The sequence below is a fragment of the Podarcis pityusensis genome, assembly GCF_964106645.2.
Source record: "Podarcis pityusensis genome assembly, chromosome: 5".
Lineage (NCBI taxonomy): Eukaryota > Metazoa > Chordata > Lepidosauria > Squamata > Lacertidae > Podarcis > Podarcis pityusensis.
The window spans coordinates 87,431,499-87,453,688 of record NC_138032.1 but is presented as its reverse complement, the minus strand read 5'-3'; the positions used below and the strand labels follow the sequence as shown (position 1 = coordinate 87,453,688).

The 22,190-nt window shown below is 46.6% G+C and overlaps 1 protein-coding gene and 1 long non-coding RNA gene across 5 annotated transcripts in view; one reads left to right on the top strand and one right to left on the bottom strand.

The window, feature by feature from the left end:
• Window positions 1–22,190, top strand: part of PSD (pleckstrin and Sec7 domain containing) — a 90,432-nt gene that overhangs the window by 1,478 nt on the left and 66,764 nt on the right. For 2 of the 3 annotated variants that reach the window (XM_081005436.1, XM_081005437.1), the window contains exons 3-4: window positions 6,169–6,643; window positions 12,607–13,053. In XM_081005436.1, the coding sequence (XP_080861562.1) occupies window positions 6,169–6,643; window positions 12,607–13,053 (922 nt within the window). Of the gene's footprint in view, window positions 1–1,886; window positions 2,025–6,168; window positions 6,644–12,606; window positions 13,054–22,190 lie in introns of those variants that run through there. The other variant, XM_081005438.1, reaches the window with a different exon arrangement.
• Window positions 5–22,155, bottom strand: LOC308477292. Of its 2 annotated transcripts, none has more exons than XR_013986452.1 (3): window positions 20,754–22,155; window positions 16,863–17,022; window positions 5–301 (listed from the first exon to the last, which is right to left on the bottom strand). It is a non-coding gene; the product is annotated as an uncharacterized lncRNA (long non-coding RNA). The 2 variants fall into 2 exon arrangements; XR_013986453.1 differs by lacking the exon at window positions 5–301 and adding an exon at window positions 6,650–7,245.

The following is a 22,190-nucleotide window of genomic DNA, read 5'->3' as shown; positions in this document are numbered from 1 at the left end:
AATGAGCTCGATGCAAGTACTGGTAGGGGAGAGCATTTGCATATATGAAAATCAGCATCTCTTCAGCATTTGACCCTCAAAAACGGTGTCCTGGCGGAGGTTCCACATACGGTACTGTTGTGGATGCAGTCACAGCAGGGGCGCATTTGCATGCTGGCGGTTGCTGACTTTTATAAAGCAATGTCCAGTGTGGCTGCCAGATTCAGACAACGCAGGAACGGTAGACGTGCACCCTTAGATAGCAGGCTTGAAATGCAAAATGGGCTCTCATTAGCTGGGCTGCTGGTTGGGTGGTGTTAAGCTGAAATTCAACAAGGAAAATATGTAAGGAGAGAAGAGTCGAATGCATGGGTGTGGAACAAGGCAGAGGTAGCTGTGGGAAAGACCTGAGATGAACAGGGGGACCCTCATCCAACCCTTTGTAGGTGTTGAAATGTGAATTGCAGCATTCACTTCCTATGAGGAAGTGGACCTACCATTTGCTAGAGATCCTGAGAAACTCCTCCTTTTGCATAGGTCCATCCCTGGGATATTACGTGCAAGGGCCTAAGGGCTAGGAAAGCTGGAAGTGGTTTTCCATAGCGTCCTCTCCAGCTATTTTTCCTGGGATATGCCCCAGAAGCAACTGATACACTCTATACTTCCTGCTGGAGGTGCTCCACATTCTGACTCTGTTACAGCTTTTTAGGTTGTGATCCACCCTGAGATCTACAGGTATAGGGTGGTATACAAATTTTACCAACAACAACAACAAGCTCTGTAAAAATGGAGAGAGGTCTCTTTTCCCATGGAATACGTTCCTTGCAGTGTCTGGATAGACAGTGGTTGCGTTTGCACATCATGCTAAGACAAACCATGGCTTAGTGCTGCCTCTCGAAGAGGAATCTGCAGCCACTTTGTTCCTTCCTGGACTTTTTAAATAATTGCAGCAGCTAAGCCAAGGTTTGGTTTAGTGCATCGTCTGAACCCAGAGCATGGCTAAGTATCTCTCCACCTTAACCACAATCCATAGCCAGAGTTCCTCCTACGGTTACAAGAATGATCCTGAGTTTGGGCAAAATGTTAAGTTAACTGTAGCCTAGCTGCCATCCTAGGGACACGGGTGGCGCTGTGGGTTAAACCACAGAGCCTAGGGCTTGCTGATCAGAAGGTTGGCGGTTCAAATCCCCGTGATGGGATGAGCTCCCGTTGCTCGGTCCCAGCTCCTGCCCACCTAGCAGTTCGAAAGCACGTCACAGTGCAAGTAGATAAATAGGTACCGCTCCAGCGGGAAGGTAAATGGCATTTCCGTGCACTGCTCTGGTTCGCCAGAAGCGGCTTAGTTATGCTGGCCACATGACCCGGAAGCTGTACACCGGCTCTCTCGGCCAATAAAGCAAGATGAGCACCACAACCCCAGAGTCGGTCATGACTGGACCTAATGGTCAGGGGTCCCTTTACCTTTTAGCTGCCATCCTGCACTAACCTCAAAAGTCAGGGGAGGAGTGAAGCAGGGATGAGCTACTCTCTGGGAGCCATTTGTGAAGTCACAGTAAGCCATACTCTGACTTAGCAGTGATATGCAAACCAGGTCACTGTGTGGTGAGGAAGGGAAATATTAACTAAGAGATTGACAGTGTTACATGAGAGGCCTGGTACCCTCTTGGTTTTGGGCCACAGTTCCCATAAGCTCCAGTTGGCATGGCCATGCTGGCAGGGGTTGATGGGCGTGGTAATTCAAAAGCACCAGGAGGCCACCAAGTTGGGAAAAGCTGGGCAAGAACCTTTCCTTGCAAGCGGATGCTGTGACTGTGGGCAGACAAAAAAAGGAAAAGAGGCTGCAGGCACAAAAGGGAGCAAATGGAAGCGTTTCCATCCCCAAAAATCTACCCATAAGCTTCCCAGCAGAGCAAAACTTGTGAGTGATGCACATCTTTCTTGACTGCACCCGTACAAAGAACAGTGCGCAAACATACAGCGACCAAGTGGAGCAATGTAAAAGAAAGGAATGGCCTCATCCGTGCACAACCTCAGTCACCAGGGAAGTATGTGACATGGCAGAGTGATTGCATGAACCTTCAAACAAAGAGGAGAGCGGGTGCTTACTGATAAGATATTTTTATCAGTAAGCACCAGAGCCTGCCCTGCTCTTTGTTTGATTCCGCCTGGTGCTTCTTAACCCCCTTCCTGCAGGCTGATTGTGTGAAGCTGCCTAATGCTGCATCCATAAATATTGGCCCATCTAGCCTAAAACTGACTAATAAAGTCTCAAGTAGAGATTATAAAAAATTAGAAAAATAGTCCAGTAGCACATTAGAGACCAACTAAGTTTGTTCTTGGTATAAGCTTTTGTGTGCATGCAGACTTCTTCAGATACACTGAAACAGAAGTCACCAGGCCCTTTTATACAGTGGGAGGGTGGGGTGGGGTGGGGTATTGACTAATTGCAGTTGTTAACTGTTGTCAGCAGGTTTACCATACCGATTGAGCCAATCAACCATCTCCTACTACCCGTCTGAGAAAAACCCCACTCTACCCTCCCACTATATATAAGGGTCTGGTGACTTCTGTTTCGGTGTTTCTGAAGAAGTATGCACGCACACGAAAGCTTATACCTAGAACAAACTTAGTTGGTCTCTAAGGTGCTACTGGACTATTTTTTAATTTTTTATTTCGACTGCGTCAGACCAACACGGCTACCTACCTGAATCTAGAATCAAGTAGAGATGATTATTGTTGTTATTATCTCTTTAGTTATACCCCGCTTTTTACCCTGACAGGGACTCAAGGCGTCTTAAAGATAAAATAGGTAAGGTAAAGGTAAAGGGACCCCTAACCATTAGGTCCAGTCGTGACCGACTCTGGGGTTGTGCTGCTCATCTTGCTTATTGGCCGAGGGAGCCGGCATACAGCTTCCGGGTCATGTGGCCAGCATGACTAAGCCGCTTCTGGCGAACCAGAGCAGTGCACGGAAACGCCGTTTACCTTCCCACCGGAGCGGTACCTATTTATCTACTTGCACTTTGACATGCTTTCAAACTGCTAGGTGGGCAGGAGCAGGGACCAAGCAACGGGAGCTCACCCCGTTGTGGGGATTTGAACCACTGACTTTCTGATCAGCAAGTCCTAGGCTCTGTGGTTTAACCCACAGCGCCACCCGTGTCCCATAAAGATAAAATAAGAACAACTAAATATGGGGGTCGTTAAAAAACAACTCTGTGTGTGTCTGATAGCTATTAAAAACATATAGATAATTACCATAAACACAACATGGCACCAGTCCCCTCAATAAAATCAGTCAGTTCCCAAATGCCGAAAGGTCTTCAGCTGTCGGCAGAAGAATAGCACAGAGGGAACTAGTCTGGGTTCTCTGAGGAAGAGAGTTCCAAAGTTGTCAAGCGCCGCCCCCCGCCCCCTTCTCAGAGACCCAGGCAGGTTTGTATGAGGGAATATGGTCTTTCAGTGAGCTAAGATGTTTTTTCCAGTCTTGAGCTATTTAAACCATGGGTAGGCAAACTAAGGCCCGGGGACCAGATGCGGCCCAATCGCCTTCTCAATCCAGCCCGCGGACAGTCCGGGAATCAGCGTGTTTTTACATGAGTAGAATGTGTCCTTTTATTTTAAATGCATCTCTGGGTTATTTGTGGGGCATAGGAATTTGTTCAATTCTTTCCCCAAAATATAGTCTGGCCCCCCACAAGGTCTGAGGGGCAGTGGACCGAGCCCCTGCTTAAAAAGTTTGCCGACCCCTGATTTAAACAAGCAAACAAACAAACAAACAGTAATGAGAAAGAGATGAAGAAACTGCAAGATGAAATGCGTATCTGTTAAGACAATTAACACTGACATTGAAGAATTTGGGATGGACCTTGATGAATGCTAGAATTGGTTCCAATGGACTAAAATGATTAAAAGCAAGAAGGGGAATTTGCAGATATGAAGAACTAATTAGGAAAAGGAACAATAAATGCTTTCCTTCCTATCAATCTTTTCAATTATATCAGTTAGTCCATTAGAAAACATAAATATAAAAAATGGGGGGAAGTATTTCAGAAAGAGCTTCTGCTTATGATTTTTCCATCACCCCCACAGTCCTTAAAAGATTTAACAGTCTGTGAAATTGGAGTTAGAACTCTGATTACTCCCCAAGCACTATTCAATTTCAAGGAAGTTATGACGATTGAATAATGTGTGTTTTAGCTGATACACAAATAATCACGAAGTTAAAAGGTGGAATTAAATTCTTATTTGAGATAAATTAAATTCTTATTTGAAGGGGGGGAATACATAACACCGCGTACGCAGATTGTTAAAATATATTAGGGATACCTTTAAAGTAGGGCTGGAAAAGGTGCCCATACAAGGGCAAGTTGCAGGCAGATTTCATTGACTTTTTTGGAGGGGGACAAAATTGTTCATATGGCTTAGGCAGGCATGGCCAAACTTGGCCCTTTAGTTGTTTTGGGACTACAACTCCCAACATCCCTAGCTAATAGGACCAGTGGTCAGGGATGATGGGAACTGTAGTCCCAAAAACCTCTGGAGGGCCAAGTTTGGCCATGCCTGGCTTAAGGGTGCTTATCATTGCAGAAAGTGGTGGTGGTCTCATCTCCTCTCCCCCACCCCTTGCTTTCTCCATCTGTCTCTAAGCTGTCACTATTTCGTGGGAGGGTTTCAAGTTCACAGCAGAAATTTGGGTTTGCTCAATTAAAGCGCACTAAAGCACTCTGTTGCTCTAGCACAACAAATTCACTATAAAAAGAAAGAAAGGACAGACTTTTTGCAGTTAGGAATGTGACAGGGAAATGCACTCAAAAGTGTGAGATGGACGATTGACCAATAGGAAGGTGTGGAAACACCCCGTGAACAAGCCAGGATGAATGTTCAGTATAGGCCAGACATAGTCTAACCACTGCGTTAGCTCCGTGCAAAGCAAATTAGAATGAATGCTGAATAAACAGGTTGCCTGAAGTAAACCCCATCCCTCTCCTTTAAAAGTTTAAACTGTAAGAAAGAAAGAAAATCAGTGTCACTTCAGGAATATTCTGGGAGATGATGATGGCAGCCACCAACTGTGCTCTTGCAAATATAAAAAATACATCTTTGTCAAGAGTGGTAACTTTTAAAAACTATTTAAAGTAAGAGAGAGAAAGGAGCAAACCATTGTTGCTCATCCTACCCAATTCAAAACAGTCTTCCCCACTCCAGCTTAAGGCATGTCTACTCAGAAATAAGCTTTACCATACACTTGGCAAATCAGGATGAAGGGATAGCTCAGTTGGTGGAGACTTTTAATCTCAGCATCATGGGTTTGAGCCCCATGTTGGGCAAAACATTCCTGCATTGCAGGGGGGGTTGGACTAGATGACCCTCGTGGTCCCTTCCAACCCTACAATTCTATGACTCTAACAGGTTCATTGGTGTATAACCTCCCCATAAACAAGTTGAATTGAATGCCCAGTAATGACCAGATATTGTCTGACCTCTCCGTAAGCTTTGTGCAAGCAAATTGGGATTAATCTAAATAAATGGAGCCTTTAACAAATGCTAAACACTTTAGAATGTGGGGGAACCTGCCCCTTCCTTCCTTCCTTCCACTGTCTGTTTTCGTTTTTCTTCTCCATTTTTCTCTTTGTCTGATTGGGATACACAGTCTGTACTGTACAACCAGAGGTGTTGACATATGGATGCGGGTGGTGCTGTGGTCTAAACCACTGAGCCTCTTGGGCTTGCCGATCAGAAGGTCGGCAGTTCGAATCCCTGCGACGGAGTGAGCTCCCATTGCTCTGTCCCAGCTCCTGCCATCCTAGCGGTTCAAATGCACACCAGGGCAAGTAGATAAATAGGTACCACTGTGGCGGGAGCGTAAATGACGTTTCCATGCGCTCTGGCTTTCATCACGGTGTTCCGTTGTGCCAGTAGCGGTTTAGTCATGCTGGCCACATGACTTGGAAAGGTGTCTGTGGACAAACGCCGGTTCCCTCGGCGTGAAAGCGAGATGAACACCGCAACCCCATAGTCACCTTCGACTGGACTTAACCGTCCAGGGGTCCTTTACCCTTTCCCCCCTTTGACATATGGCATATTTCTTTGTCAGTTCCATGATTCTCATGTAAGGTTCAGAGATCCAGCATCTGCCAGGACTTAGTGAGTAGTTTTTATTTGTAACCCGGGATCTCTCTATTCCAGGGATGCGTCCTCATAACGCACCTGATCCTCCACCTCAGCAGCTCAAGAAATCCAACCACCAGATTCAGCCAAAGCCAGATTGGACGGGACCCGAGCATAGCTTGTGCCACGTGGAGGTGGAAATTGAGATGGCTCCACCAGGCAGTGCAAAACCTGGAAACTGTGAAACGGGAATAATCCGCAGAACCATAAAGTACTCGGAGACTGACTTGGATTCTGTCCCTTTGAGGTGCTACCACGAGACCAACATTGATGATATATTGGCTGAGAAAGATGAAGCGGATTCAGCCATCGAGAGCCAGAAAGACAGCGAGAGCAATCCAAGTTTCACGGGAATCTTGGGGAAAGGGTGTCCTGTTCCAGGAGACCCCTTTGCTCAGGACACAAGAGAAGATGGTGACAAGTGTCTGAGAAACAAGACACAGGACATTGAAGACGACGAGGTATTTGAAGCCATCCAACAGCATCAGGAGAGGTGAGGGTCTCTCTGGACTGGTCAGTACCAAGCTTGTCCCTTGTATTGAGCAATATTGTCTGGTTTTGTTCTTACAGAGGTCGAGATAGCAAGAGAAGCATAGGCTTTACTTGTTTGACTTAGTCTCTTCATACAAAGCTACTTCTTTCCTGTTAAGGCTGGGTTGGGTCTTGCCAAAGCTCATCTGGGGAACCTTTTCAGCCATTGAAGCTGGTGACAATTGTCATTATGAACTTCTCGGACACAAAGTGGAGGCGGAGCGAAGCAGCTTCCCATTGTGTTGCTTCAATACTGCGACACTTTGGTGCCTCAAAGGCACTGGTTGTCTGCAATTAGCTGCAGCAAATTAGAAGAGCTGTTCCACACAGCATATTCCCGATAACGCAAATCTCACAGTGTCCATTTCCATCGGCAAGAATCTATTATATATCCATTCTTTTGGGCAAATGCACCCTTCTTCCTGCAGCTATCCCTTTGGTTTCTTCTTTGAAGTAGCTTCTGTTTCTAGCACTTTGACAGCTTCCTTTTCACTCATATGGGTGATGTTCCCGAATCAGCCCTGAATTTCCCATGTGAGAGGAGTTCATTGGAATCTTCTTTGTCTAAACTCAAACATTAACCCAGAAGTAAAAGGGAGAGAGAGAAAATTGTGTCCTCTTTGAAGCCAGATCAATTGCTCATTAATTATTTCATTTTCAGTATCACAGTGGCAAAATTCAGCTCATAAAAACTCAATAATAATAATAATAATAATAATAATAATAAAAACAATTGTTCTGGCCGCAAGGGGAAAGTACAATAATTAAACTTGTCCCTCTTTGAAGTTACTGGCGGACAGGCAGATTCAGGGAAATGCTGGTTATGTCAGTGAACAGGAACCAACCACTTAAAGTGACAGAGGCTGGGGCAGAAAATTAAAGGTTCTGGCAAATCTCAACAGCACTGTGAGATTTGGACAGGCTAGGCTGCAGTTGCGTTTTAACTTAAAACAATTGCCACGAATCAGGTCAGAGAAAAGGTAGGCAACAAAACAGAAGCTAGGACAGAACAAATGGCAAGGTTGCTACCTGGTTACTTTGGGAAAACTCAATGAACAAATGATGTTGAGATGCAAGACAAAGGGTGGAATGCAGTGTTGTACTGAGGAGGTGGTGTCATCAGTGCAAACATTTCTGCTTGCAAGGTGGAATTATTATTATTAATATTATTTATTGGATTTATATATCGCCCTATACCCAAAGGACGCGGGTGGCGCTGTGGGTTAAACCACAGAGCCTAGGACTTGCCAATTAGAAGGTCGGCGGTTCGAATCCCCGTGACGGGTTGAGCTCCCATTGCTCGGTCCCTGCTCCTGCCAACCTAGCAGTTCGAAAGCACGTCAAAGTGCAAGTAGATAAATAGGTACCGCTCCAGCAGGAAGGTAAATGGCGTTTCCGTGTGCTGCTCTGGTTTGCCAGAAGCGGCTTAGTCATGCTGGCCACATGACCCGGAAGCTGTACACCGGCTCCCTCAGCCAGTAAAGCGAGATGAGCACCGCAACCCCAGAGTTGGCCATGACTGGACCTAATGGTCAGGGGTCCCCTTTACCCTTTATACCCAAAGGTCTCAGGGCGGTATCGCCTCCCTCCTCCCTGTGTGCTGTTCTGGAGGTTCTCCAAGCAGATTTGAGGAGGGTACAGAGGTACACAGGGGAATTTTTTGGGGGGGGAGGAAGCCCCATTGCACTAGCAGGAATCCTTGCTCTGGCTTATGCAAGCACAACAACTTAATTGAATCCTGCACTAACCATCTAATTACACACACACGGGGGGGGGTGTAGGGTTTTGGAAACTAAGGAATTCTTGTTCTCTAGAGGTCCATTAAATTCCTTCTGGGAATGTTGAAAGACTTTCCTATTTGGATTGGCATTCAGCAACTGAAGATGAGGTAAATTACTTGTGATCAAATATACACATATATTTGTATTATTGGGTATGCCCTCCATCCTCGCAAAAAAAAAGAGTTCTTAACCTGTCCTGAGCCCATGGGGAGGGAATATTTATTAAGATTCTCAGCAGGATAGGCCAGCTCCTGAGACAAGGTGAGGTGACCACCTCAGATGGCAACATCCACAGGGGCAGCAGATCTCAATGTCGATCTTTATTCCTTACTTGTTGCTGATGTAGACCTTCACTTGCCGCTTCTTCCCTCACAGGGGAGGCGGACGCCATTTTGTGGTCTGCCTCAGGTGCCAAAATGTCTTAGGCCAGCTCTGACTCTTGGTATACCCACAGGCATGTCTTGGCAGAGTAGGGGATAAATTCACCTTTTGCATATTTCATTTTTAGGGAAGCTTTTGATGTTTAGTAGACTATTGTATTTTAATATTCTGTTGGAAGCCGCCCAGAGTGGCTGAGGAAACCCAGCCAGATGGGCGGAGTAAAAATAATAAATTATTATTATTATTATTATTATTATTACTCCCCATGGAAACCCTGTTCCTTGCTGCAGACTCTACACTCCACTGATTATGAGTAGAAAAAGCAGCTGAAATTCATTTTCTCCAGCTACGTCAGATGTGGCTCCTTCCTTTTGACCCTGAAAATCTCAGCTCTCCATGAAAATGCTCCATACACGCTAAAGTGTGCTGATCTCAGTAGTCTCAGCAGACTTCAGATTCTGACAGGATTTTAAAGCCTTGTCTCGGCGCAGCAAGATCCCTGTCTAGGCAACGGTATCCCTGTATAGTGACTCCCTCTGTCGGCAGCTGAGCTGTCAAAGCACACAGGGAGTTTTGAGTCTGGCGGAAGGGGAAGAGAAGCCATTGAAAGGATTTGAGGAAGGGCAAGTTGAATGGTTTGAACAATGGAGAGATGTGAATAGTTTTGATGGCAGAATTGTGCCTAGAGGTAGAAAGACTGGGGTGTAAAAAAAAGGAGGTCAGAGAGAAGTCTAGCGATGACCGGAATAATATCCCCTATTTCCAACTTGCTTGCAAAAGCAAAAGAAGCAACTGCAGAATAAAAGTGTCAGGAAGGGTTAAGAACCACTCTTTCCACCTGTTTTAAAGGGGAAACCTGCTCAATGCCCATGGCTTACTCTGCACCATTTTCCAAAAGGGAGAACATTTTTGTAAACAGCAGTGTCCTGACCTCCCCTCTATGAATTACAGATTTGGTGTAGGACATTTAACCATTGGCTTTGCCTAAATTTAAACCCCGCTGGTCTACTACCCTTAGTATTGCAAGGTTGTCACGAGAGGGCTTGGACTAAAATTGTCAACCAAAATCTTTACTTTCCTGGTTTATCACCACAACAATTATTAACCCTGGGCTTCAGTAAATCAAATAATTTAATTAGACAACACCTATATGATATTGAGCGACAGAATAATCTGGCCACAATAAGGAAATTTTGTCTGTGGTATGATTATTTTCCAACTAGTCATTTTGACACTTTGGCACCCTATTTGCGAAATTTAACAATTCCAAAATACAGACACACTTTCACAAGATAGAATATACTGCCTTTGGCTCTATTTGAGGGTTGATTTCAAAAAATTCCACCAGAAAAGCTACTATGTCCCTGTGGAGATGGCAGTATTGAGTCCGTGGCTCATGTGCTTCTGGCTTGCACTCTTTATAAAGATTTGAGGAGTGAGGTTATTACCCCTCTATTATTGTCACTCAACCACTGCTACTGTGTCCTTTTCTTTTAGCAGATCAAGAAGATCAGGTGACAGCAAAAACTGCAAGATTTTTAGTGGGGGCAATTAGAATATGATCTATTATTTGATTATTGATGTAAACCCCCAAAATGTATTTTCTATAGTTAAGTTTTTACCTCTATCTTCAGTACATTTCATTTTATTTTATTGCTAGGGCTAGTGGTTGATGTAAATAAAGATTCTGAATTCTGAAAGAGCAGTGTGGTGTCAGGAGAAAAAGGGGTAACCACAGGGGGAGATGGAGTTTATGAGAGTAAAATGCCTCTCAGGGACATGAGAGAAGGATGACCAGCTATGCAGGCCAAAAGAACACAGCTCCAGAATACTGAAATGGTAGACACATGCCGTGTGCACTTGGCTTGGAGACAAATCATATCTCAAGGCAAATCTGGGTAAAAATGCACAACTCCAGACCCTCCAAGTGTCCCTGTTTTCCAGGGACAGTCCTGGATTTACAGAAGCCATCCCGGTTTCTGATTTGATCCTGGAGTGTCCCGCTTTTCCTTAGGATGTCCCTGTTTTCATCAGAGGGTATGGAGTTATCCGACCCCTGAGCCATCTGAAGGCAGCCCTGTATAGGGAAGTTTTTTAATGTTTAATGTTTTGTTGTGTTTTTATATGTGTTGGAAGCTGCCCAGAGTGACTAGGGCAATCCAGTCAGATGGGTGGGGTATAAATAGTAAAATAATAATAATCATCATAATCATAATCATCATAATTTAAAAGGTAAAGGGACCCCTGACCATTAGGTCCAGTCATGACTGACTCTGGGGTTGCGGCGCTCATCTCGCTTTATTGGCCGAGGGAGCCGGCGTACAGCTTCTGGGTCATGTGGCCAGCATGACTAAGCCGCTTCTGGCGAACCAGAGCAGTGCACGGAAACACCGTTTACCTTCCCAACGGAGTGGTACCTATTTATCTACTTGCACTTTGATGTGCTTTCGAACTGCTAGGTTGGCAGGAGCAGGGACCGAGCAATGGGAGCTCACCCCTTTGCAGGGATTCGAACCGCCAACCTTCTGATCAGCAAGTCCTAGGCTCTGTGGTTTAACCCACAGCGCCACCCGCGTCCCTTTATTATTATTTAGGACATCCTTATTTTCATTGGCAAAATGTTGGAGTGTATGCAGCTCCATCCTTTCCACTCCTCTTAGCTAAAAGGAAAGGTGGGGCCACAGCAGCCAGGAGCCACTGCAGAGATCACTTTCTCTGCCAGAGGAGAAGAATGGAACTGGATAGGTTCCCTCTTTTTCTTAGAAAGACAGAATTGCAGGTAGCGCCACTGAAAAGAACATTGTCTTTACTCGTCAAAAGCCCTTGGGCCAGTGTGGGCTATCAGTTGCATATACTAAGCAAAACGGGATTTAGTCCCAGCAAAACTTGCAGAAGAAGCTCAGTGCAGATACACACCAGTCCATTGGGCTAGACCTCAAAAACTTCCCTTCCCAACAGGAGCGCCAGAATCCATAGATCTTCCCTATGCCTTAGCTTGGCAGAAGAGAGGCTGACTCTGGTTAGCTCCTGACCATGGCCAGGATTTATTGGGGGGTGGGCAGGACACCCACCTGCCATCATCCTATGTCTTGCTCTGTCTAGCAGATTTGGAATGAAATGTCTCAACAACAGTTGCTTTGAATTACTTTCTTTTCTGACCCCAAGTGCTCAGAAAAAAATCTGTCAAAATATTCAGTCACTTGAAAACTAGGAAGTCAAATAAAAAATTAACACCAGGGAAAGTCCCTTTCATGTATTTAACAGGTATATTTTGCAAAATTACAAAGAACACACCTTTTCATCTTTTTTAAAAATCTAAACAAGTATTCTTGGATTTGCTGAAAATCTTTTCAGTACTTCCTTTTCAATTTACCGGTACTCCTTTTTTCCCCAATGCAGTTTTTCAGTAAGCACAGCCCGTTGAGATGCTCCCCTCTCATTGTCTACCTTAGCCGGGTCATTACGGTACTTTCCGCAAGAAGAATCACTAGAATATTCTGATTATTTCTACTTTTAGTTATTTTATTTATTTACTTGATTCAGGAGGGGCAGCTTCCTCCCTGCCCGCCCCCCCGGCTATGCCCATGCTGCTGGCTAAGGAAGCATTTCCTGAATTATCACAGGAAGAGCTATCTGCCCCTTTGGGAAGACTCTCCTTCTGATCAGTGGGGTAGAAGACACTTCCCTGAGTTGAGGACTGCTGTGTCTGTTTCTCTGCAACTTGTGCCTCCCTCTTTCTCACCACCTCATCCCCAATCTCCAGGATCATCAACAGAGACGCCCAAGGGCTGCTCAAGTCCCCAGTGCCCTTTCTCCTCGGACACAGCCTCTCCAGGGATGGCATGGATTCGTTCAGCAGGCATTTTGAGAGCATCATGGAGTCTCACCGAGCCAAAGGGACCTCTTACACCAGCCTCGACTCCATTGACATCCTGTCCTCCCCGGCCCAAACGCACAGCGGAACGTACTTCACCTTCGACCTCCCAACTCTCACCCCGGAAGTACAAGAGCAAATTCGAGACAGTGCCAAGCTCATTGAGCAGAACTTCGCCCCCCTGGCCCACCTGGAGCCAGACTCTGGGACAAGCTCCGCCACGGATGCCCCCTGGACCGAGCGAGAGGAGGAGCCGAGACAAGGTGGGGAAGGCAGCCTACAGAGTCCCTGTCACTCCGACGACAGCCTAGGAATTCCCCTGGCCTCCATCATAAGGTGAGTGAATGAAGCTAATTCTATCCAGGGGGTATATGAGATAACATGGTTGGGTGGTTCAGGATCCCAGCTGACCTTTTATTTTACCTGTGGACTCTGCAACAACTCTGCCATCTCACAAACTGGCAAGGATGATGAAGGGAACATCCACGACCCTTCCTCTCAGACCTTTAGAAAATGATCTTTAGGCACCTGACAGATGTTGTCTTACAATGGGGCGTATCGCTCTTTGCCAGAGTTCTGTGGTGCATTTTCATAGCCTTGTGAAAGCTGCTGTTTTGACAGGTTTTTAAAGCTCTGTGAAAAACACGGTCTTCTGCTGTTTCACAGTGGGGGTTTCCCCCCATGCAAGCTTGGCTCAATTGTTCACCTGAGCTGATGTTTCCTTGATGCTATTTATCATATGCTTTTGAAAGGATCCTGTCCGCACTGTCCACCTGCCAAGTTGTTGCTATTCATTTTACTTTTTGAAATCTCTTACTGTGTGCCTAGATGATGATGACGATAAGGGTGATGATTATAAATTCCCGCTCTATGGACAGTGAGACAGTTTCACAATGATCCTAAGGCAGGTATAGGCAAACTCGGCCCTCCAGATGTTTTGGGACTACAACTCCCACCATCCCTAGCCAACAAGACCAGTGGTCAGGGATGATGGAAATTGTAGTCTCAAAACATCTGGAGGGCCGCGTTTGCCTGTGCCTGTCCTAAGGTGTGTGGCTTGAGCAGAATTGCAAAGCCAGTGGTGGCAGCAGGCAGTGATGGCTGATGCCCATTGGGACTTGGTAGGGCAAGAGAGGGAAACAAACAGTAGTTAGAACTGCAGGCAATGATAGGCAGAGCCAGAGACAATCACAGGCAGATCCAACTAATTCTAGAATCATAGAATCGTAGAATTTGAAGTGACCCCAAGGGTCATCTAGTCCAACCCCCTACAATGCAGGAATCTCAGCTAAAGCATCCATGACAGATGGCCATCCAACATCTGCTTAAAAACCTCCAAGGAAGGAAAGTCCACCACCTTCCAAGGGAGATAATTCCACCGTCAAACAGCTCTTACCGTCAGAAAGATTTCCCTGATGTTTAGTTGGAATCTCCTTTCTTGTAAGCTGAAGCCATTGGTTCGGTTCCTACCCTCCAGAGCAGGAGAAAACAAGCTTGCTCTCTCTTCCATGTGGCAGCCCTTTAGATCTTAGTCTCCCCTTTTCCAAGATAAACATACCCACCTCCCTCAGCCGTTGCTCATAAGGCTTGTTTTCCAGACCCTTTGCCATATTGGTTGTCTCCTCTGCACGTGTTCCAGCTTGTCAATATCCTAATTAACTTGTGGTGCCCAGAACTGGACACCAGACTCCAGGTGCAGTCTGACCAAGGCAGAATAGAGCGGGACTTTTACAGGATCGGGACACTATACTTCTGTCGATTCAGCCTAGACTAAGGCTGGTGGGGCAGTGCCAGGCTTTCCCAGCAATGTTCATTGAAAAGGCTCAGAGCTTCTGCCTCTCTGTGATTTGGGGCCAATGCTCTCCTACCAGAGCATACTGCTCTCACAAGACATATGGTTTGCAAGACTCATGAATGTGACAGTTTTCTGTGCCCTCTAATGCACAGTAGTATGATTTGAATATAAATATTTTTCCAGATTTATTTATTTGTTAGGTGCTAACAAATTGAGCTGGTTTCTAACCCTGTTGCAAAAAAAAAAAATCTTTTTCAGCAGGACTTGTTCACATTGGAATATAATGCGGATTCGAATTGGCTTGTGCAAAGAACTGTGATCTCGCGTAATCTGTGTGTGTGAACATTCAGGGCAAGTTTGGTCTGATGTGCAAATGAGGAGCGAGGTGTATCATCTTGGGAATGTGAAAATCTATAAATTGCAACTGTCTTCGAGATGCCAGCCAAGAAGTTGTTTGCCGGTCTGCCATCCATTTCTCCCATTTCCCATGCAATTATTTATTTTTCCCAGTAGGTGGCATCTTCCACTTACTGTACTGAATTTCCTTGCTTTGGGGCAAAGAGAGAGAGAGAGATGATGAGGATCAGGGTTTAAGCTGACTGCAGCTGCAGCTTTAGGATAAGTTCCTCCTCTCATGCAGACTGCAGAATATTGTTCAAGGGAGATGTCTGTGCAGTTTGGAGAAAAGAACTGAATTGCCCAAAAGCAGCAAGGAAATGGGCCAAAGGGAGGACGTTTTCTTTCTCTGGCTTAAATTTAAATCTGAGCCAGAGAAGAACTTTAGGGGCTGCAGTGCTTACTTTTTATTTGAGGTGAGCATTCTGAGCCATGGATATACATATTTCCAAGCCGTAGAATATGAATGCCGACGATATTCCCAGCTACCACATAGTGCTCCATCCCATAATAACAAGATCATAGATGTGGCTAGAGCAGTGTTTCCCAAACTTGGGTCTCCAGCTGTTTTTGGACTTTGTTGTTTAGTCGTTTAGTCGTGTCCGACTCTTTGTGACCCCCTGGACCAGAGCACGCCAGGCATTCCTGTCTTCCACTGCCTCCCGCAGTTTGGTCAAACTCATGCTGGTAGCTTCCAGAACACTGTCCAACCATCTCGTCCTCTGTCGTCCCCTGCTCCTTGTGCCCTCCATCTTTCCCAACATCAGGGTCTTTTCCAGGGAGTCTTCTCTTCTCATGAGGTGGCCAAAGTATTGGAGTCTCAGCTTCAGGATCTGTCCTTCCAGTGAGCACTCAGAGCTGATTTCCTTAAGAATGGATAGGTTTGATCTTCTTGCAGTCCATGGGACTCTCAAGAGTCTCCTCCAGCACCATAATTCAAAAGCATCCATTCTTCGGTGATCAGCCTTCTTTATGGTCCAGCTCTCACTTCCATACATCACTACTAGGAAAACCATAGCTTTAACCATATGGACCTTTGTTGGCAAGGTGATGTCTCTGCTTTTTAAGATGCTGTCTAGGTTTGTCATTGCTTTTCTCCCAAGAAGCAGGCGTCTTTTAATTTCCCATCATCCCTAGCTAGCAGGACTAGTGGTCGGGGTGATGGGAATTGTAGTCCAAAAACAGCTAGAGATCCAAGTTCGGAAAACACTGGGCTAGAACCTCTTTCGGGTACGTTTTGTGTGACTGCGTGCCTGAGCAGAGGCTGAGCCTTTGCTCTTTCAGGACATGTGGAGCGACATTCTCTTCACAAAGGAAAAGGCCTCTGTACATGTTCAGAGACCCTTAGCTCTAAGTACCAGAATTTTTGTGAAAGGAAGGTGTCAACCCGGAACAGAGGCCAGCCTGCCAGATGTTTCAGCTGGAAGGGACAAGACTGAGAGGAAAGATAAGAGCCCTCTTCAAATACCTCAAGGCGGTCACATGGAAGGGGAAACAAGCTTGTTTTCTCCTGCTCTGGAGGGCAGGACTCGAACCAGTGGCTTCAAGATACAAGAAAGGAGAGTCCAAATAAACATCAGGAAGAACTTTCTGACAGTAAGAGCTGTTTGACAGTGAACGGTCTCCCTCGGGAGGTTGTGAGCTCTCCTTCCTCAGAGGTTTTAAAGCAAAGATTGGATGGCCATCTGTCATGGATGCTTTAGCTGAGATTCCTGCATTGCAGGGGGTTGGACTGGATGACCCTAGGGGTCCCTTCTGACTCTGCAATTCTATGATTCTATGATCATGCTGACTGGAGCTGGAGGGAGCTCTAGCCATAGCCCAGAACATTTGCAGGCTAGCAGCTTGGCACTGGATCTCGTTTCTCCAGCCTGCCGTTCTCTCCTGAGGGTGATGTATCACTTGTTTTTCAAGCAGCGCATTGATCATGCTCACAGTGTTATGGGAATCTTACCTCTGCCGGCCAAGAGATCTTACAGCATCCTCTTCCCTGTATTTATGGATTCTAGTCTGTTTTCTAACATGCAGACTGTGCTTCTCCCTTTCCCAAGGTGTGAGGAAGCAAGCAGGAAATTCCTTTGGAGGTAGTCTGCTTCCCTGTGGTTGCACAGTCTCTGCAAAGGGAGATTCATGCAGGCATGCTTTTTCAAAGAGCGGCAGATGTCGTCACAGTTTTTAAAAAAACAATAATTCTTTTAAAACTGAAGAGTCATATTTTTCCCCCATTTATTTTTTTCCATTTAAAATGTTATTTAGAAACCAGTCAGACTAAATGTCCCTTTAAAACAATCGGGTTTGAAATAAAGCTTGGATGTTATGTGGGCATGTGAAAGTACTCGGATGCCCAGTTCTCACGTGAGAAGAAGCACTTTCATTGAATGCATGGAGTGGGCAGAATGGGATTGTGTCCACCAGCCTGGGACCCCAAAAGAGAAGAGGGGGAAAGGATCCCTTTCCCTTTCTGCCTTCCATAAGCTCACTCTTCTCTAAGAAGCCTGAAGAGGAGCTAAAGGCTTTTATCCCAGGATGGCTGGAACCCTGGAGAGGAACACTCCTCTTAAGCACAGAGAGATACTTCGACATTTTGTTGCAGCGTGTGGCATATTTTATTTTTTTGTATGTAAGGGCATTCGGTCATGTGAGCTTTGTCTGAAGTCGTTCAGCCTAAAAACAGGTTTACTGACTCAATGAGAAATGTACATTTTCAACCCTCTTTTCCCAGCTTCTCTCTCTTTCTCCCCCACCCCATATATCTGCCCTCCTACGTGCAAAATTGCTTTTTCATGGTGCTATGTTGGATTTGGTATTTATAGATCATAATGAAAAGTTGCAAGAGTCAAGTTTCTCTGGAAGCTGAGATCCAGGGCCCTCCCTTTTATTCCTGTTTGGAGGGTTGTGATTATTCTGTGGTAAGGGAAATAAGCTCTATAGGTGCTCAAATGTACTCTCTTTTTTTAAGAGTACAGATTCTGGGATTAATCCATAGCTGGTTTGTGCCCACAAAAATTATGATCAGCCACCTGCTTGGAGCTATTTCCTCCTTGGGGTATTTGCTCTGCAGACGCTGGATGGTTAGGAAAGCAAGGTGTTGCTGGTGGAATGATAATCCTGCTTTTAAGAAGAAGGCTTAACTGACCGACTTATGACTCCCTTCCAAGTCTGTTATCCTCCGTTGTGTTGAGCACAATGTCTCTAGAGCCAGTGAAGTGTGGGTGCTTCATGGTTCTACTTCATAGCTCGGTTGGTTGGAACTTGATGCTGATAACGCCAAGGTTGTAGGTTTGATATAAGTTTTGAAAGCAAAAGTGTTTGAAAGGACGCAAGGCATGGAAACACCCATTCACATCTATGGGTGTGGGGTTTCTAGTTTTTAAATGGACTGTTTATTGCTGGAGATGTATAGTGATCATCCCTAAGCCCATCTCATGGATGTATGGACTTAACTGTGTTCTTTCCAGTGTGTATTTACATACCTGGCTTGATCTGTACTCTGAGAACCTACACTTTTTGGCCTCTACTACGGCAGGCAACATAGCTTAAAACTGATGGGTGTTCCAGCCCGGCCCACCCATGAGGCATGGTGAGGCAACCACCTCAGGCGGCAGGATCCTTAGGACCAGCAGATCCTGATGTAGATCTTCACTCACCCGTCTTCCCTGGCGGGCAGCGGGGTACCATTAGGAAAATGTTTGGGTGTGGTTGGGGAGTTGGTGGAGTGTGGGGAGAGAGCAGGGGAGGTCGCAGAGAGTTTTGGAAGTGACTGGAGAAAGGTCAGAGGAGGCCAGAGAGAGTTGCAGAGGATGTTGGAGGGATTTGCTGGGCTTTTAAAAATGTTTTTATGGGCTTATGCGATTTTGTTGTACCTGAGATAGCCAGGGACAGTTACAGCTTTACAGAAGCCATCCCGGTTTCTGAATGTCCCGCTTTTCCTTAGGACATTTTCATTGGGAAAATGTTGGAGGATATCATGTAACCTCCACATAAGATGAGATCATTTAAAGCAGTATCATACCACTTTCAACAGTCCTGGCTCCTCCCTCTGCAAGAATCCTGGGAACTATAATTTGTTAAGGGTGTTGACTGAGAGTTGATTGGAGACCCGCTATTTGCCTCATACAGCTACAGTTCCCAGAGTTCCCTGCGAAGAAGGGTTGATCATTAAACCACTCTGGGACTTGTACCTCATTGAGGAGAATAGGTAAAGGGACCCCTGACCATTAGGTCCAGTCGTGACCAATTCTGGGGTTGCGGCACTCATCTCGCTTTATTGGCCGAGGGAGCCGGCGTACAGCTTCCGGATCATGTGGCCAGCATGACTAAGCCGCTTCTGGCAAACCAGAGCAGCACACGGAAACACCGTTTACCTTCCCACCGGAGTGGTACCTATTTATCTACTTGAACTTTGACGTGCTTTCGAACTGCTAGGTTGGCAGGAGCAGGGTCTGAGCAAAGGGAGCTCACCCCGTCGTGGGGATTCGAACTGTCAACCTTCTGATCAGCAAGCCCTAGGCTCTGTGGTTTAACCCACAGCGCCACCCACGTCCCTTTTGAGGGGAATAGGGGCCTCCTAAAAAAAAACTCAGCACCGTTAACAAACAAAGAATCCCAGGATTCTTTGGAGGAACCCTGTTCAAGGTGTTATCATACTGCTTCTCCCCCTCGCCCCCAAAATAATTGATACAGTGGTACCTTGGTTCTCGAACTTAATCTGTTCTGGGAGTCCATTCAACTCCTGAAACCGTTTGAAAATCAAGGCGCAGCTTCCAATTGGCTGCAGGAGCTTCCTGCACTCAAACGGAAGCCGCGTTGGACGTTCGGCTTCCGAGAAACGTTCGCAAACCGGATCACTTACTTCTGGGTTTGCGGCGTTTGGGAGCCGATTTGTTCGGGCCAAGTCATTCAAATACCAAGGTACCACTGTATACCGGTTGATTGTAGAAAAAAAGCTCAAGAGCATTTTTTGTATAGTGATAGCTTAGTTGGTAGAGCATAAGACTCTTAATCAGGGTGGTGGGTTCAAGTCCAGTATTTGGTTGGACTAGATCAGGGGTAGGCAACCTAAGGCCCGTGGGCTGGATGCAGCCCAATCGCCTTCTCAACCCGGCCCGCAGGCGGTCCGGGAATCAGCATGTGTCCTTTTATTTAAAATGCATCTCTGGGTTATTTGTGGGGCATAGGAATTCGTTCATATGTTTTTCGAAAATATAGTCCGGCCCACCACATGGTCTGAGGGACGGTGGACCGGCCCACGGCTGAAAAACGTTGCTGACCCCTGGACTAGGTGACCCTTGTGCTTCCTTCCAACTCTATAATTCTATGACTCTATGAAATGCATAGTGCAGATGAAGACCTGTCTGCCCTGTGGCTAGCCTTTTCATTTGTGGTTCCCCCGCACACCACCGCTTCTCTGAAGTTCTGCCCGCAAGTTGCTTTATTTTCTGCCGCAGAAGTGAACAGCAGCCGTCAGCAACAGGAAGTAAATCACTGCTGAGGTGGGAGGCAGGTTTTGTCTTCGCCTCCGCTGTGACCCTGAGACAACCCGTTCTGTTCCCCCCCCCCACACACACCCAGTGGTTCCCTCATGACTTATGAGGGGGAAAGAAATTTAGCTGCGTTGGGGAAGGTTCTCAGTGGGGAAGCAAGTCCTGCCCCTGCTCTGGATGAGCCAAGATGTGGGGCCAGGGGAACTTTTGGCTCCTGCCGCAACTTTGCCTCTCATTCAGCCCCTATGCTTTTTCTTGTGACCCCCTCAGTGGCTCCCGTGGACATCTGCGGGAGAGAGTAATCACAATCCTTCCTATTGGCAGGCACAGCGCCAGTTAATTAATAAAGATGGGTTAGTTACCAGAACTGGCTCTCTGCTGCTGCTCACTGCTCTCTCCTGCTTGTTGCCTACCTTAACAGTGGGTGCCATGGCAACGAGGAGAAGGATGGAGGGGGTGCCTAGCAACAAGGAGGGTCTGGCAGCAGAATCCTAAGCAGGACCGTTGGGAGATGGCAGCGGAATGAGAGCAACTGGAAGAGGAGTGGGAGAAAGATATGGAGGGGATGGAGGTGGAGAGGGGGATCCTGGAGGGCTGTGCAAGATGGAAGTAGCAGAAGCAGCCTTTCCCTTTGCTCCTCCCGAAACTTGCATCTCTCCACACCAATATTCCTGTTGGCAAGTCCAATAAGCGAAGGGGGAGGGTACTGATCACGATGGTCCAACACACGGGGTCTGACATGGTCCTTGAGTCGTCCCACCTCCTTCCCAAAGCTTAGTTAAAGCTTCCCCAACTTTGGGAAAGAGGTGGAACTCTTCCAGAGCTTCGTGCCTCCTTCCCAAGGCACCATCCAACCACCTTAGGGACTCCACTCCAGTTTTGTGTAGCCTTTTCTTCTCCCAAATATATCCCGCAAGGCAGCAGAGGTTTAGGATCAGAGTTTTCCTTCTCCACGATGGGCTAATTTCCCAGGTGGACGAGCCCCATCTGCCCCCTCACTTCCCTCTCTAGCACATGAAGAAGCCACCTTCTTGACCTGCTATTTGTCTCATCCACTCAATCCACCAGAGTCTATCTTCGCATGCAGGGGAAGTCCATAACTCACCAAGGGTCTGAGACCCTCACCTGGTTTAACCAGCCAGTCAAAGGCATTTTCCAGGGTGTGGCTGCTGTTGCATGTTGACAGCTTCTAGGAACCACAGGTGAGAGCGGAGTGCAAGATGGGGACCAAAGGTGGACAAACTACCCCAGAAAGAGCATGTGTCCCCCACTACCCTTCCCCTAACACCCCACTACACACACTTCTGATATCCTAGCTCAGTCGGTACAGCATGAGATCTCAGGGTTGAGGGTTCAAGCCCCATGTTGGGTGAAGGATTCCTGCACTGCCGGGGGCTGGACTAGATGATCCTCGTGGTCCCTCCCAGCTACACTTCTGTGATTCTATCTGGGTTGTTACTGCCTAGGAGAGTGGTCTTGTTGGTTCCAGAGGTTCTGAGGACCCTCCACAGCCTCACTTGTCTCCTGCCCTCAAGTCACAATCTCTCCTCTGCCAGTGATCAGAGAGACGTTTACTGCAGCCTGCGCACGTGCAGAGGCCCCTTCCCGTCCCACGAATCTCATGCTTGAAATCTAATAAAGTGGTAATTCTCCTTGTGCTAAGCAAGCTACCAATAATTACTTTTCTCCCCAACAAGGGGCAAAGCCAGTGCTTTCCTGTCCTGTGATTTGGAAACAGTGTCTGCGGCTGGCTTTTGTCGAAACCAGGGACGATGGCCTGAGGGCTGGGAGGAAATATT